Source organism: Rhinolophus sinicus, chromosome 1 (genome assembly GCF_057876585.1).
Source record: "Rhinolophus sinicus isolate RSI-liver-muscle chromosome 1, RSI-T2T, whole genome shotgun sequence".
NCBI classification, from domain to species: domain Eukaryota; kingdom Metazoa; phylum Chordata; class Mammalia; order Chiroptera; family Rhinolophidae; genus Rhinolophus; species Rhinolophus sinicus.
In genome coordinates, this window is record NC_142501.1 from 121,825,107 (window position 1) to 121,837,245 (window position 12,139).

Below are 12,139 nucleotides of genomic sequence, written 5' to 3' on the forward strand. Positions count from 1 at the left end.
GTTGTTCATATTGAGAGCCATCTTGCAGACTTCACAATGGAAACATCCTTTATGCCAATACTGAAAAAAAATAAATATTTAAAATTTTAGTCCCATGCCAGTTTTTTCAAGGATGGGTACAAAAAGGAGATATTTTTAGTGCGTCATATTCCCACCCTGTGTTTGAAAATACTACAACAAAATGACTGAAGGTAACAGGGGATGGGTTTGCCTTCTTTTAGTTAAGTAAATAAAGCAGGCAGCTATTAAAATTGACTTTCAGATGAATTCCCCACCACAACGTACAGACTCAGACGGAAGATCTGCCAAGGCTCTGTCCATATTGCACTTGTCTGAGCAGCTCAGCATGGAATTCTGAGCTTGGTTAATGGGGAAATGGAACCTGTGAAGTGGCTTCAAAATGAAAACGACTGTAGTTCAAAGTGCCTAAACACCGTGTTTGTTGGATCTGGATAAATAAGTGTCCACTGGAAGTCAGGCAACCCGCGGTGGCAGGCGGAGTACTATGTAAGTACCCTTTCCGACCCCCACTCCCGCCCCCTCCCAGTCCAGCTTCCACTACATGGCGGGGAAGGTGGAACCTGTCCGGGATGACTACTGGGATGACGGCGTGCTGTTATAAGGCATTTGTGTCACCACAAGCAGATTTCACGGGGACCGCCTCCGGCTGATTTCAATTGTCAGGCACTCGGGGTAGCGCCGGGGTCTGTCTCCCAGGCTGTTCAATTCCATCCACGCCTGGGAAGAGCCGGGAGCAGGGCTGCCGGGGCCGGGCTAAAGCCACTTCCTCTGGAATTCCCCAACCGAGTGGATCAGCCCCCGTGGGTCCTGCCCGGGCTCTCGGGGGAGATTATCCTTAGCACTGCGGCAGCGGCCGCCCCTGACATGTTAATTACTATTTGCTTCTCCACCTCGCCGCCGGCCCGGGAGGTGCTGGGGCGGGAGAGAAGTGAGGATACAGGCGGATCCTCGGGGTGACGGGTGAGGGGTGCGGGGTGGTGAGCGGCAGGAGTGGAGGTGGGAGGGGGCGCGGCTCGCGGATCCGTCCCTTGGTGCCGGCCTGGGCTCCCGGGCCCCGGGCCGCGCTCCACCGTGCACGCTCCGCAGCAGCTCGGCCAGGCAGGCGCAGCCCCGCACCCCCGCCGTCCGCACCCCGTCTAAAGCCTCTGGTGGTTCCAACAGCACCAGCCCAAGCGTGCTCTCCGACACTCCGCGGGCGTTTCCCATCGCGTGCCCTCACCCGGGGCCAAGACCACGCAAACACCCAGACCCACTCGTCTCTTTCTGTCCCAGATGCCAAAACTTCTCCAAGCAGGTGCAGCCCGGCCCCCGTAGATCCGGGCGCCCCTCGCTCACCTTATCCAGGCAGTTGACTTTCTCCGTGGGATACACGACTTTTCCGCAGCGGGCGCACTGGGGGTTCATTGTCGCGGTTCCCAGGGGCGGCGGGGGCGGCGGCGGCGGCGGCTGGGGGCTCCGAGGAGCCGCTGTGACATCCCCCGGCGAGCCCCGCACCAGCGGGAGGGAGGCGGGCGGCCGGGAGCCGAGGTCACGAGTCGGCGCGGGGCCGGGGGCGAGCCGGCCGCGCGGCGCGCGGGGAGGGCGGCGGGGGCGCGGCGGAGCCTGGCGCCTGCGGGCGGCCGCGCTCTCCGGCTCGGGCTCGGCTCCGGCTCGGGCTGCGCGCCGCTCGCTCTGCGTCGCTCGCACTCCAGGTACCGGTGACTCACACAGACACTCGCTCCCGCCCCTCGCGCTCACTCGCTCCCCCGCCTCGCAGCCGCCGCGCAGGCCAAACCCACCGGCGCGCCCCGACCGAAGTGGCAGGGAACGAGCACGTCGGGCACCGAGGAGGGAGGGCTAGGCGGGGGAGGGGTGGCAGAACCCGAGAGAGCTCCGCAGACACCGCGCGGGCTGCGACTGCGAGGCCTGAGAGCGCGCCTGGTGCCGCAGCCGCCGCCGGGGCGGCCAGGTGGGAGGCAGAGGGGAGAGAAGCGGTGTGGGGCCCAGGGACCTCAAACCTGCGTGCCCTCTGCGTTTTCTCCTCTCTTCTGCCCCAGCCGAGTCACCCTCACTCCCAAGTTGATGTTGCCGGTACCCAAAGGGCGCGGGGGTGCGCCCGCCCTCCTCCTCTAGCTCCGGGACCGCGGGCAGCGGTGCACCAACGCCCCACGCAGCGCCCAGTCCCGGGCGGAGGCTATCCCCGCGGCGCGCACAGAGCGCTCGGGCGTGGGAGCCGGAAGACTCGCGGGGAACCCGATTCAAGTCCCCGCGGCACCGCGGGTGGCGCAGCGCCGGCTCCCACGGCCTCTGCGGAGAGGAAGCGTCCCCCGAGTGCCAGCGTGAAGTTCTCGGGCGCTGGATGGGGAATAAATAGACTTCTCCCCCTGGCTCCCAACCCCTGCACTTTATATATCTGTTCTTGGGGAACGACTGGTCATTTTAGGCCCGAATCAAGCCTTTCTTGATTAATAAACAGTCATCCTTCATTTTGCTGTGTGCGTGTGTGTGTACACTGTATATTTTTGAAATTAAACACCACAGGATCTATGAAAAGTTCTTCGCTTGCATTAAGGGAAGCAATTACAAACTCATGGTCCTAACCAGAAGGGCCAGAAAATCTAGCTGAAGGTTGAGGGTAGGATGCAACCAAATGGAATAGGAATTGGTTTTTAGTTTTAATATGATACCGGGTTATTGGACTTGTTTTATAAAAAGTCGCAAAATGAAGCTATATTACGAGAGTTCAAAGCCCAACCTGCCCTTTATTACTCATATACAAATACTTAGCCTCTCTCTGCCTCAATTTTCTAATCTACAAAAGGGGGTTAACATAGGGCTACAAAACAGCTCCTACCCTCCAGTGAAGATTAAATGAGTCAGCAGTTCTGAAGTGCTTGGCTCATGGTAAACACTACATCAAGGATCCTAGGATTATCCTAGGCTATAACAAGTAAACAAACACATTCCATTGCTAGCACACAGATTAAGATTCAGTAATACCACATAGTCACTTCTGTGACAAATATTTCTGTCTTTTTTTTTTTTTAATCATAGCTGCAGCCTTTCATGAAAAGAGAAAACTGTTGGTTTCTGGGCCTCTTAGGCGGGCTGCACTGATGAACTATCATTCATAATGATGCTGTGATGTCTGCCTTTCAAAAGAGATAATTTCTTAAAAGGAATTCACCAATGCAACAGCCTTTGAACCATTCACTGCTCTGCTCACAAGATCACCTCAAAAGCAAATCAAATAATTTGTTGTCAGAGAGGATTGTCATTTAAAAACACCTCAGCTATTTAGAAATGCCTCAGACCATGGATGAACCTGAAGGATTTTATGCGAAGTGAAATAAGCCATACAGAGAAAGACAAATACTACATGGTACCACTTACTTGTGGAATCTTAAAAAAAAAAAAAAAAAACTTCGAACTCACAGAAACTGGAATGGTGGTTGCCAGGGACTGGTGATGGGGAAATGGGGAGAGGTTGGTAAAAGGGTATAAACTTTCAGTTACAAAATGAATAAGGTTTGAGCTCTAATGTATAACACGGTGACTATAGTTGTTAACACTGTATTGTACAATTGAGATTTGCTAAGAGAGTAGGACTATCCGTTCTCAACACCAACAAAAAAGGGTAAATATGTGAGATGACAGATGTATTAACTCGATGGGGGGAATCATTTTCACAGTATATGGATATCAAATCATCACATTGTACACTTTAAATATCTTACAATTTTACTTGTCAATTAAACCTCCATAAAGCTGATAGGGACTGAGCTCCCGGATGGCTCAGTTGGTTGGAGCGCATCCTCTCAACCACAAGGTTGCCAGTTCGATTCCTCGACTCCCGCAATGGATGGTGGGCTGTGCCCCCTGCAACTAGAAAACGGCAACTGTACCTGGAGCTGAGCTGCGCCCTCCACAACTAAGATTGAAAGGACAACAACTTGAAGCTGAACGGCACCCTCCACAACTAAGATTGAAAGGACAACAACTTGACTTGGAAAAAAAGGCCTGGAAGTACACACTGTTCCCCAATAAAGTCCTGTTCCCCTTCCCCAATAAAATCTTAAAAAAAAAAAAAAAAAAAAAAAAAAAAAAAAAGCTGATAGGGTGAGGACCTACACCGGATATTTTATTTATTTATTTGTTTGTTTATTTATTTATTTATTTATAAAGGAAGAAAGAAAATGCCTGGGAAAAATGGTATTTTTATGATTATCTTAAAGGTGGTAAGCTTTTTAGCATTTAGACTTTCCTAACTGTAGATCATAAAATGTAGTTTAAAAATTTTATTCTCTTTTTTAAGTGATAAGCAAAAAATTCTAAGGAAGAGTGATGGTGATATGTGACATTTATAGCTGATTTATCAGATCTTTTAACTGTGAATTGTATAATTTTTTTAGCTAACTAGCATCTATCAAAATGCATGATAGTAGGTACTAATTAAATGTTTGTTGAAAGAAAGTATGAATAAAACAAATGACTATATTAAAATTTGAATTAACTATATTTTATTCTCTCAAAAATAAACAATGAATGCTCAGAGTTATATTTTCCTCTCATATCTGTTTCTCTTACTATTTTCATCTTCTGCATTAAGCCAGCTTCTAAGTTTCTTAGTGACATTTCACTGATGTAAGAAGAATTTTAATGCCATCTGTCTTAAAAGGACTTCTTTATTTCAAAATTCAAAGTACTATAAACAGAGAATTGGCAGAAACCTGTCATCTGGTCCAGCCTTCCTCCTTCAAGCAGATGAATGATTTAATTATCCACTAGGGAAAACTTTTGCCTCTTTCATGTCTTTTTGACTTGACTAGTCAAGAAATTATTCCTTATAGAAATTATACCTCAATATCTCTTTAATTACATACGCTACTGCTGGTTTGGACATCCATAGGTATAAAGAATAACTTACCTTCATGACACTTGTGAAAACATTTATATACTTAAAAATTTTAATTTTTTTCTTTAGCTAAAATTCCCAAATCTGTTTACTTTTACCTCTGGAGCCTATTTACATAGAACGTGTTATAATCACTTTATTATTTAAGCTATATAAATTGAACTCCAAATTAAAAGTGTAAAGAATAATTAATATTACAAAAGGCCAAATAGTGGCTTTGACAAACATTAGACTCAGATTATGGTGGATTGTGTTATTGGTTCACAATTTTTTGTTCCCCTCCACCCTGGCAAGACTTCCTATAGGCAGATTGTATTTTCCCACTGTAGTGACTCTGAGCTTGATTGTGTAACTTCCTTTGGCCAATGGAATTCAAGTGGATGTGACAGATGTCATATCGGAGCAGAAGCTTTAAAGGACTTGCATAGTTAGCCTTTGTTCTCTTACCCCCTTGAGTTCTGGTGCCCAGCCATGAGAAGAGCATGTCCCTGGGAGTGGCTGCTTCATTGACTTTCGTCCAAGAATTTGAAGGCCTGTCTAGCCAGTAGAACCTAAATGAGTTCAATAAGCCCAGCCATGCCCAGCAAAGCCACAGCAAACCCACAACCCTCACATCATGAGAGTAACATGTCACTGTTTCTGTAGGCCACTGAAATTTGGGAGGTTATTTATTACTGCAGCAAAAGCTGACGAGTACACCAATGATGATAATTGAAGAGAAATGCTTTCTACTTCATCGACAACAAAAAATCTAATGGATTTATACACAAGGTTGAGTACAGGTGGGGGTTTGTTTGTCTGTTTGCTTTTCTAAATGGCATATTGTTAGAAGTGTAATGGCCAATAAAACATAGCTCTTATTATTAACTAATGAACTACTCATTCTCTCATTACACAAAGCTTTATTATGTGCCTTCTATTTGTCAGACACTGTAAAAATGTGTACATTTTTGCCAATTGGCTCAAATTCCCCATGGGGGAAAGTTTTCCCAGCCAACAACTTTGACAGGTGAAACTAAAGGAAAGTGGTAAATTTTAGCTCACAGTTTCATTTGATAGCTGCTTATGAGCCTTAGTCTAGTGAAGCATTTCTCCAAAGATCTTACACGCTTTAGAGAAATGATCTTATTTACCATTATAGTACCACTACAAGTCAATAAGAAATGCAAAATTAAAACATTAAGGGACATTCAAGATCCAGAAGGTCTTCTAGAAACAATTCCTTTCATTCACCCATTCAATATACAATTATTGGTAGTCTGAATGGCAGGCGCAAGGGGATGCAATGAGGATTAAGGCATGATCTCTGCTTACAATAAATTCTAGTGGGACAGATAAGTAAGCAAAGAATTATACTACAATGTGATAAATGCTCTAAAATAAAGCTGTGGCCCTGACACTGTGGGAAAACAGAGGAGGAATTTCTAATTGAGCTGGAAAGACTACTCTAAAAATCAACCCAAACTCCTCCCTCTTTCCCTAACAAATCCTATCCAGTTACCCAATCCTGTCAATTTTATCTCCAAAAGAGCTCATGAATCTGTCTCCGTACACAATGCACTGCCTCAGCTTAGCAACTTATCATGTCTCCCTTGGAATGTTCTGCAACAACTCACTAAGAAGTCTTACCATCATACAAGACGTGGAAGGAGGCAGGACTTCACTCTCCCAGAGAAAGCTTGGGTATGTGACAGTTAGGAAATCCCGATAAATCCCGATCTCTGGGCCTGGGAACCAACCCCTGCCCCATGATATTATTTTTTTTAAATAAAACTTAATTCATATAAAGCGCCTAGCATCCAGTAAAAAAATTAGTAAATGTTTGTATAAAATTGGACTCCTTGATATTTTTTAATACAAATCAGATGGGTGGTGACAAGTATGAATATAATTATTATTACTCATTTCATGTATTTCTAGACTGATTTCTGAATCATCTGCCTAACTTGATGATTATCCTGCTATAAAAATAAAAGTTGAATTAAAAAATACTTTGCTTAACATACTAAAATGAGAAAAAAAGGTATATGTTATCAAGATTATAATTTGCCTTTAATGTGCCATGAACTGGATTATGTAACCGAAAAATTCATATGTTGAAGCCCTAATCTTTAATGTGATGGTATTTGGAGATGAGGTCTTTGGGAGATAATTAGGTTTAGATAAGGTCATGAGGGTGGAGCCCTTGTGATGGAATTAGTGCCCTTTTAAAAAAGAGACACCAGAGAGATTTTGTTCTCTCTCTCTCCCTCCCTCTCTCTCTCTCCCACTCTTTCTCTCCCCTGCCATGTGAGGACACAGTAAGAAGGCAAATGAGGAAGACAGTACTCATCAGAGCTGAACTCACCATGCTGAATCCTGATTTCAGACTTCCAGCCTCCAAAACTGTGAAAAAATTAGTTTGTATTGTTTAAGCCACTCAGTCTATGGCATTTTGTTATGACAGCCCAAGTAAACAAATACACACCTCAGCATGGCTTATGGTTGGTTGAGAACATGTTTTCAAGGGCACTGGCAAAATGGATGAAGGTGGTCAAAATGGTACAAACTTCCATGAAGAGGTAATATACTGCATGGTAACTATAGTTAGAAATAATGTACTGCATATTTGAAAGTTGCTAAGAGAGTAAAAATTTAAAAAGGTTTTCTGTCACTGAAATAATTAATTAATTAATTAATTAAGAACTAGATCAAGAAAAATGTTCTTCTTGACTAATAAAAGTAGTGACAAAAAGATGGTTTTTTTTAATTCCTTGTAGTAAGTTCTTACACTTTTTACACCAAAACTGACTCATTAATTAATATCAATTTTGAACTTCAAAGGAAAGTAGATTTCTAACTTGCTTGGCAAGAATTGCAATTATGTTCAGTAACAAATTAAGGGATCATCTTCCTCTTAATATACACAACAGCAAATAAAATTTTAATCATTCTAAAAAGTAATATCAGATTATGTGATTTAGGAGCAGCTGATCAAGTGTTGTTTTAGGTATTTTTAAAAACTAGGGTTAGAGTGGGTTGATTAAAATTCTGTGTGGAACTAAAGAAACAGTGGGAGAAGGAAGGGGCTGCAATATACCTAAAGCTGAAAGCTATTTTAGGGGAGAAAAAGGTATTAACTCTAAAAATGATGCAAAATGAAGGTAGTATTTCTTTTAACTCTGGTTATAGGAAACAGAATCACTCAAGTACTTTCAAGGAAAGGAGACTCATAATGATGTTTGCCGTATGCAGGAACCCAAGAAGAGTTGAACAACCCAGCTGCAAAACAGAAGGCATCTGTAAAGCCACAAGAAAAAAAATCAGATCTATAATAGAATCAATTCAAGGATCTTTGCTTTAGTAACCTGTGGCTGTAGTCTGAAAGTTTGTGTCCCACAAAAATCCCTATGCTGAAATCATAACCCTCAATGTGATGGAGGAGGTGGGGCCTTAGGGAGGTGATTACGTCACAAGGGTGGAGCCCTAATGAATGGGATGAGCGCCCTTATATAACAGACTCCAGAGAGCTCCCTCATTCCTTAACCACCATGTGAGGACACAGCAAGAAGGTGCCATCTATTAAACAGAAGGAGGGCTTTCACCAGACACCAAATCTGCCTACACCTTCATCTTGGTTCTTCCCAGCCCCCAGAACTATGAGAAACACATTTCTGTTATTATATGCTACCCATTCTGTGGTATTTCAGTTATAGCAGCCTGATTGGACAAAGACATTTGTCATTAGAATAATTCAGCTGATCTCCACATGTCTGCTTTTCTTTCTCACTACCAACTTGCTTATTGTCACCCTCATCTGTTTATCTTAAGTGCTTTCCACAGATAGGTTCCGCTTACTCATAACGTCTTCCTTATAAATTTGGCTGGCCATGGCCACATATGGTCCCTACTGCTTCTCTGAGCATATTTTCATCTTCACCTCCCACAGATAGCAGCCTTATTCTTTCCCTATTTCCAGTTCAGAAAAACATGCTGATCAGCTTAGCTCACTTTTTCACATCTGGGTCACTGGTCCACCTCTTGGTTGTCCGAAAGGCAGGTCTAAGTACCTCTGGAGGAAACGAGGAAAGGGCCCAGACAAGATTGCGGACACAGGGACCTGCTCTTCATCACAGGCTGTGTTCGTGGTAGGCATTTGATGGCCTGACCCATCGAGAGCACTAAGGGAATCTCAAGAACAAAAACTAGGGAAGGGCTAGGCTAATTTTTTTCAAATCTGGATAGCATTGTAGACCAAACTCTAACCACAAATAAGATGTGGCTGCAAAGTTTCTGTGTTTTTATTTTTTTCCTTTGAAATTAAATTTAAAATGAATTAGCAGAAATGTATATATTCTTGTCTTTTCCCATTTCTAAGAAGCAAAAGTAAATAAGAACAAAGAAGTCATAATGGCCTCCAAAGAAAGCTCTGAGCCCTTAGCAATTGGAAAATGGCAGGTTCTGAGGTGCCATTTGAAGATCTATACAGGTGCCGTCCAACAGAAATATAGTGCAAGCTGCAAATGTGTGCCACACCTGCCATTTCAAATTTTCTAGTAGCTACATTTTAAAAAGTAATAAGAGACAAGTGAGAGATATTTTAGTTGTGTATTTTATTTAAGCTAATTTACCCAAAATATTATTTCAATGTGATTGGTATTTTTTTAAATTAATGAAATAGTTTACATTTCTTTCTTTTTTTTTTTTTTCATATTAAGACCTCAAAATCCAGCCTGTGCTTTTGCTTACTGCATCTCTCAATGTGGACTAGCCATATCGCACATGTTTCATAGTCCCTGGTGGTCAGTGGACAGCATAATGCTTGTTCAGCCTAAATCAGAAAAGAAGGTACCACGATCAGGGTCAGGGTCAATGAACTGGGCAGTTGTGAGGTTTGCTGGGCAGGGGCGAGGCAGGGCTCCAGGCAGGAGTGATTACACTTGGGCCATTCACCAGGGACAGCACCTCCTGCTGACGCCAAAACTGCTGGTATCTATGAGTTGGGTGTTGCCTCTTTTACATGCCACATATGAGTGAAATCATACGGTTTTTGTCCTTTTCCATCTGACTTACTTCACTTAGCATAACACTCTCAAGATCCATCTAGTATGTTGTGGCAAATGGATACAGACAACAGAATAGTGGTTACCAGAGGGGAAAGGGGATGAGGGGGAGGGTAAAGTGGGTAAAGGGAGCCAAACATATGGTGATGAATGGAAACCAGACTTTGGGTGGTGAGCACGCAACAGAGTCCACAGGTGTTGCATTATAATGCTGTAGACCTGAAAATTACATAAGGTTATTAATCAATGTTACCCCCATAATACATTTAATTCAAAAAATAATAACTGCTGATACACTCACCTCCAGCACGGCCATCAGAACCTGGGGCCAAGAAGCCTGGAGAAGGAAGTGATGGCCGGTGCAGATGAATGAGTCACAATGAGAGAAAGGGAAGAAGGTAGAAGATGGAGAAAAAAGAAAGAGAAGAAGGGAGGAAAGGTAGGGATAAAGAGAGGGATAGGGAGGCAAGTACAGAAACCACAGTGCAAGAGGGAGTTTGAATGGCATCTGAAGCGACACCGTGATGTGTGGAAGGGAGTTGGTGAGCAGGAACCTCGGAGCCTGCCCAACAGGGACTAGAGAGGACAAGAAAGGGCAAAGCCACCAAGCACAGGGAGGCTCCATGGGTGCTGAGCCACTGCAGCTGAAGTCAGCCAGGCCCAGAAATTCAGTTCATAAAAATCATGTGCCTGGAAAAATCAGCAGAGCAACATCAAGGACAAATGTCATTCCCGTAGTTGACAAAAGGAGAATATGTTTTGTTTCATACCAACAAACTAACTCAGTTGATTAATCTACTCGTGCTCCTGATAATGAGCTTCCTGTGAAGGCCTCACAGAAGGAGAAAATCTTTGCTGGGCAGGTTTTCTTCATGAGTGTAGAAGAGAAGATCTGCCCCCAATGAAAACTGAGCTAGTAGTGCAACTGACCAACATTCTTTTCATTTTTCTTTGGCCATAATTATCATTTTTCAGTGGTTTATGGGTTCAAGCTCCACAGAAGATGTTTTCCTGTTTCGAATACTGCAGCAAGAAATGTCTTGTAGCAAAACTGTATCAGAAGCAGCCCATACTAATGCACTGAATTGCTGCTCAGCAAAGGAGTCTGAGATCTCACTGAAAGATCTGGAAGCTGATTTTCCCTTCATTTACAATGATTCGTCCAGCAAGGCAATGAGGCATCTGCTTGTTACCATTTTACAGACGTGCACTGTACCTATTGTGCAGTAGGTTCCAGAGCAGGTAAGTTTTCTTGGGCATGAGTAACGTAAATTAAATGAAGTAAACGGAACTGACTACATGGAGATGGATGGAGAAAAGAGTCTTTATTATATAAAAAAGAAATCTGAGCCCCTGCTGCTGCTGCTACAGCAGCTTCATCCAACAAAAATAGGTATTAAAGCTCAAATAAAACAAAACAGAGATGTAATGTCACGGAATACTGCTTAAAAAATTAAAGTGGGAAGGTAAAACATGTTAAAGAGCAATTTAATGACATGAAAAGATGTTTCTGATATTTTGTTACTTGAAAAAGAGCAGGTTATAAAAACATGTTCACTATTATCTCACTTTTGTTAATTTATGTAAGTAAATGTGCTCAGAAAATGTTAAACTGGTGTCCACTAAAATGTCAACAGAGGTGGGATTACACTTCGTTTGTATTTTCCTTTCTATCTGTATTTTCCAAATTTTCTACAATAAACATTATTTTAATAAGAAAGCTCTTCTATAAAGTATAAGGGTGCTTTCTTTTTGAGATTGTCACCTTCTCCGCCCCACCCAGGCTCCATCTGACTCAACAACAGCCATTAACAGTGGCAGCTCTACTTATCATTGAAATGGTCTCTCATTTGCTCTCTTAGAAAGGTGGAACCAAGAGGAAGTAATGACCAGTTTTCAGGACAGATTTTAGGGTGTGGGTTTTTCTTTTGTTTCGGTAACATTTTAAAGAATGTGCCTGGTAACACCCAAGCTTTTTACCCCACAGCCCTTGTTCCAGCTGCTAACAAGAGCCCAGGGTGTGGACAGGTCACCTTTCCCAGAGACTGCTGAGACCTGCTGAGACCTGCTGGGCAAAAACTGATGGGAGAGAAATGCAGGTCCCAGGCTCTCCTGGGACTTCTGGTGGTCAGAGAATAGAGGAGAGTGGGCGCCTCACGGCTCACCACCAAGCTAAGCACAC

General features: G+C 43.5%; 1 protein-coding gene across 1 annotated transcript; it reads left to right on the forward strand.

Annotated features, from left to right (window-relative positions):
* The first annotated feature begins 562 nt into the window (after positions 1-562).
* On the forward strand, positions 563-2,487 carry LOC148759246 (uncharacterized). Its single transcript, XM_088793811.1, has 3 exons — positions 563-608; positions 987-1,712; positions 2,058-2,487. The coding sequence occupies exons 1-3, from the start codon at positions 563-565 to the stop codon at positions 2,081-2,083; spliced, it is 798 nt and encodes a 265-aa protein (XP_088649937.1). The 3' UTR covers positions 2,084-2,487.
* The last annotated feature ends 9,652 nt before the right edge of the window (positions 2,488-12,139 follow it).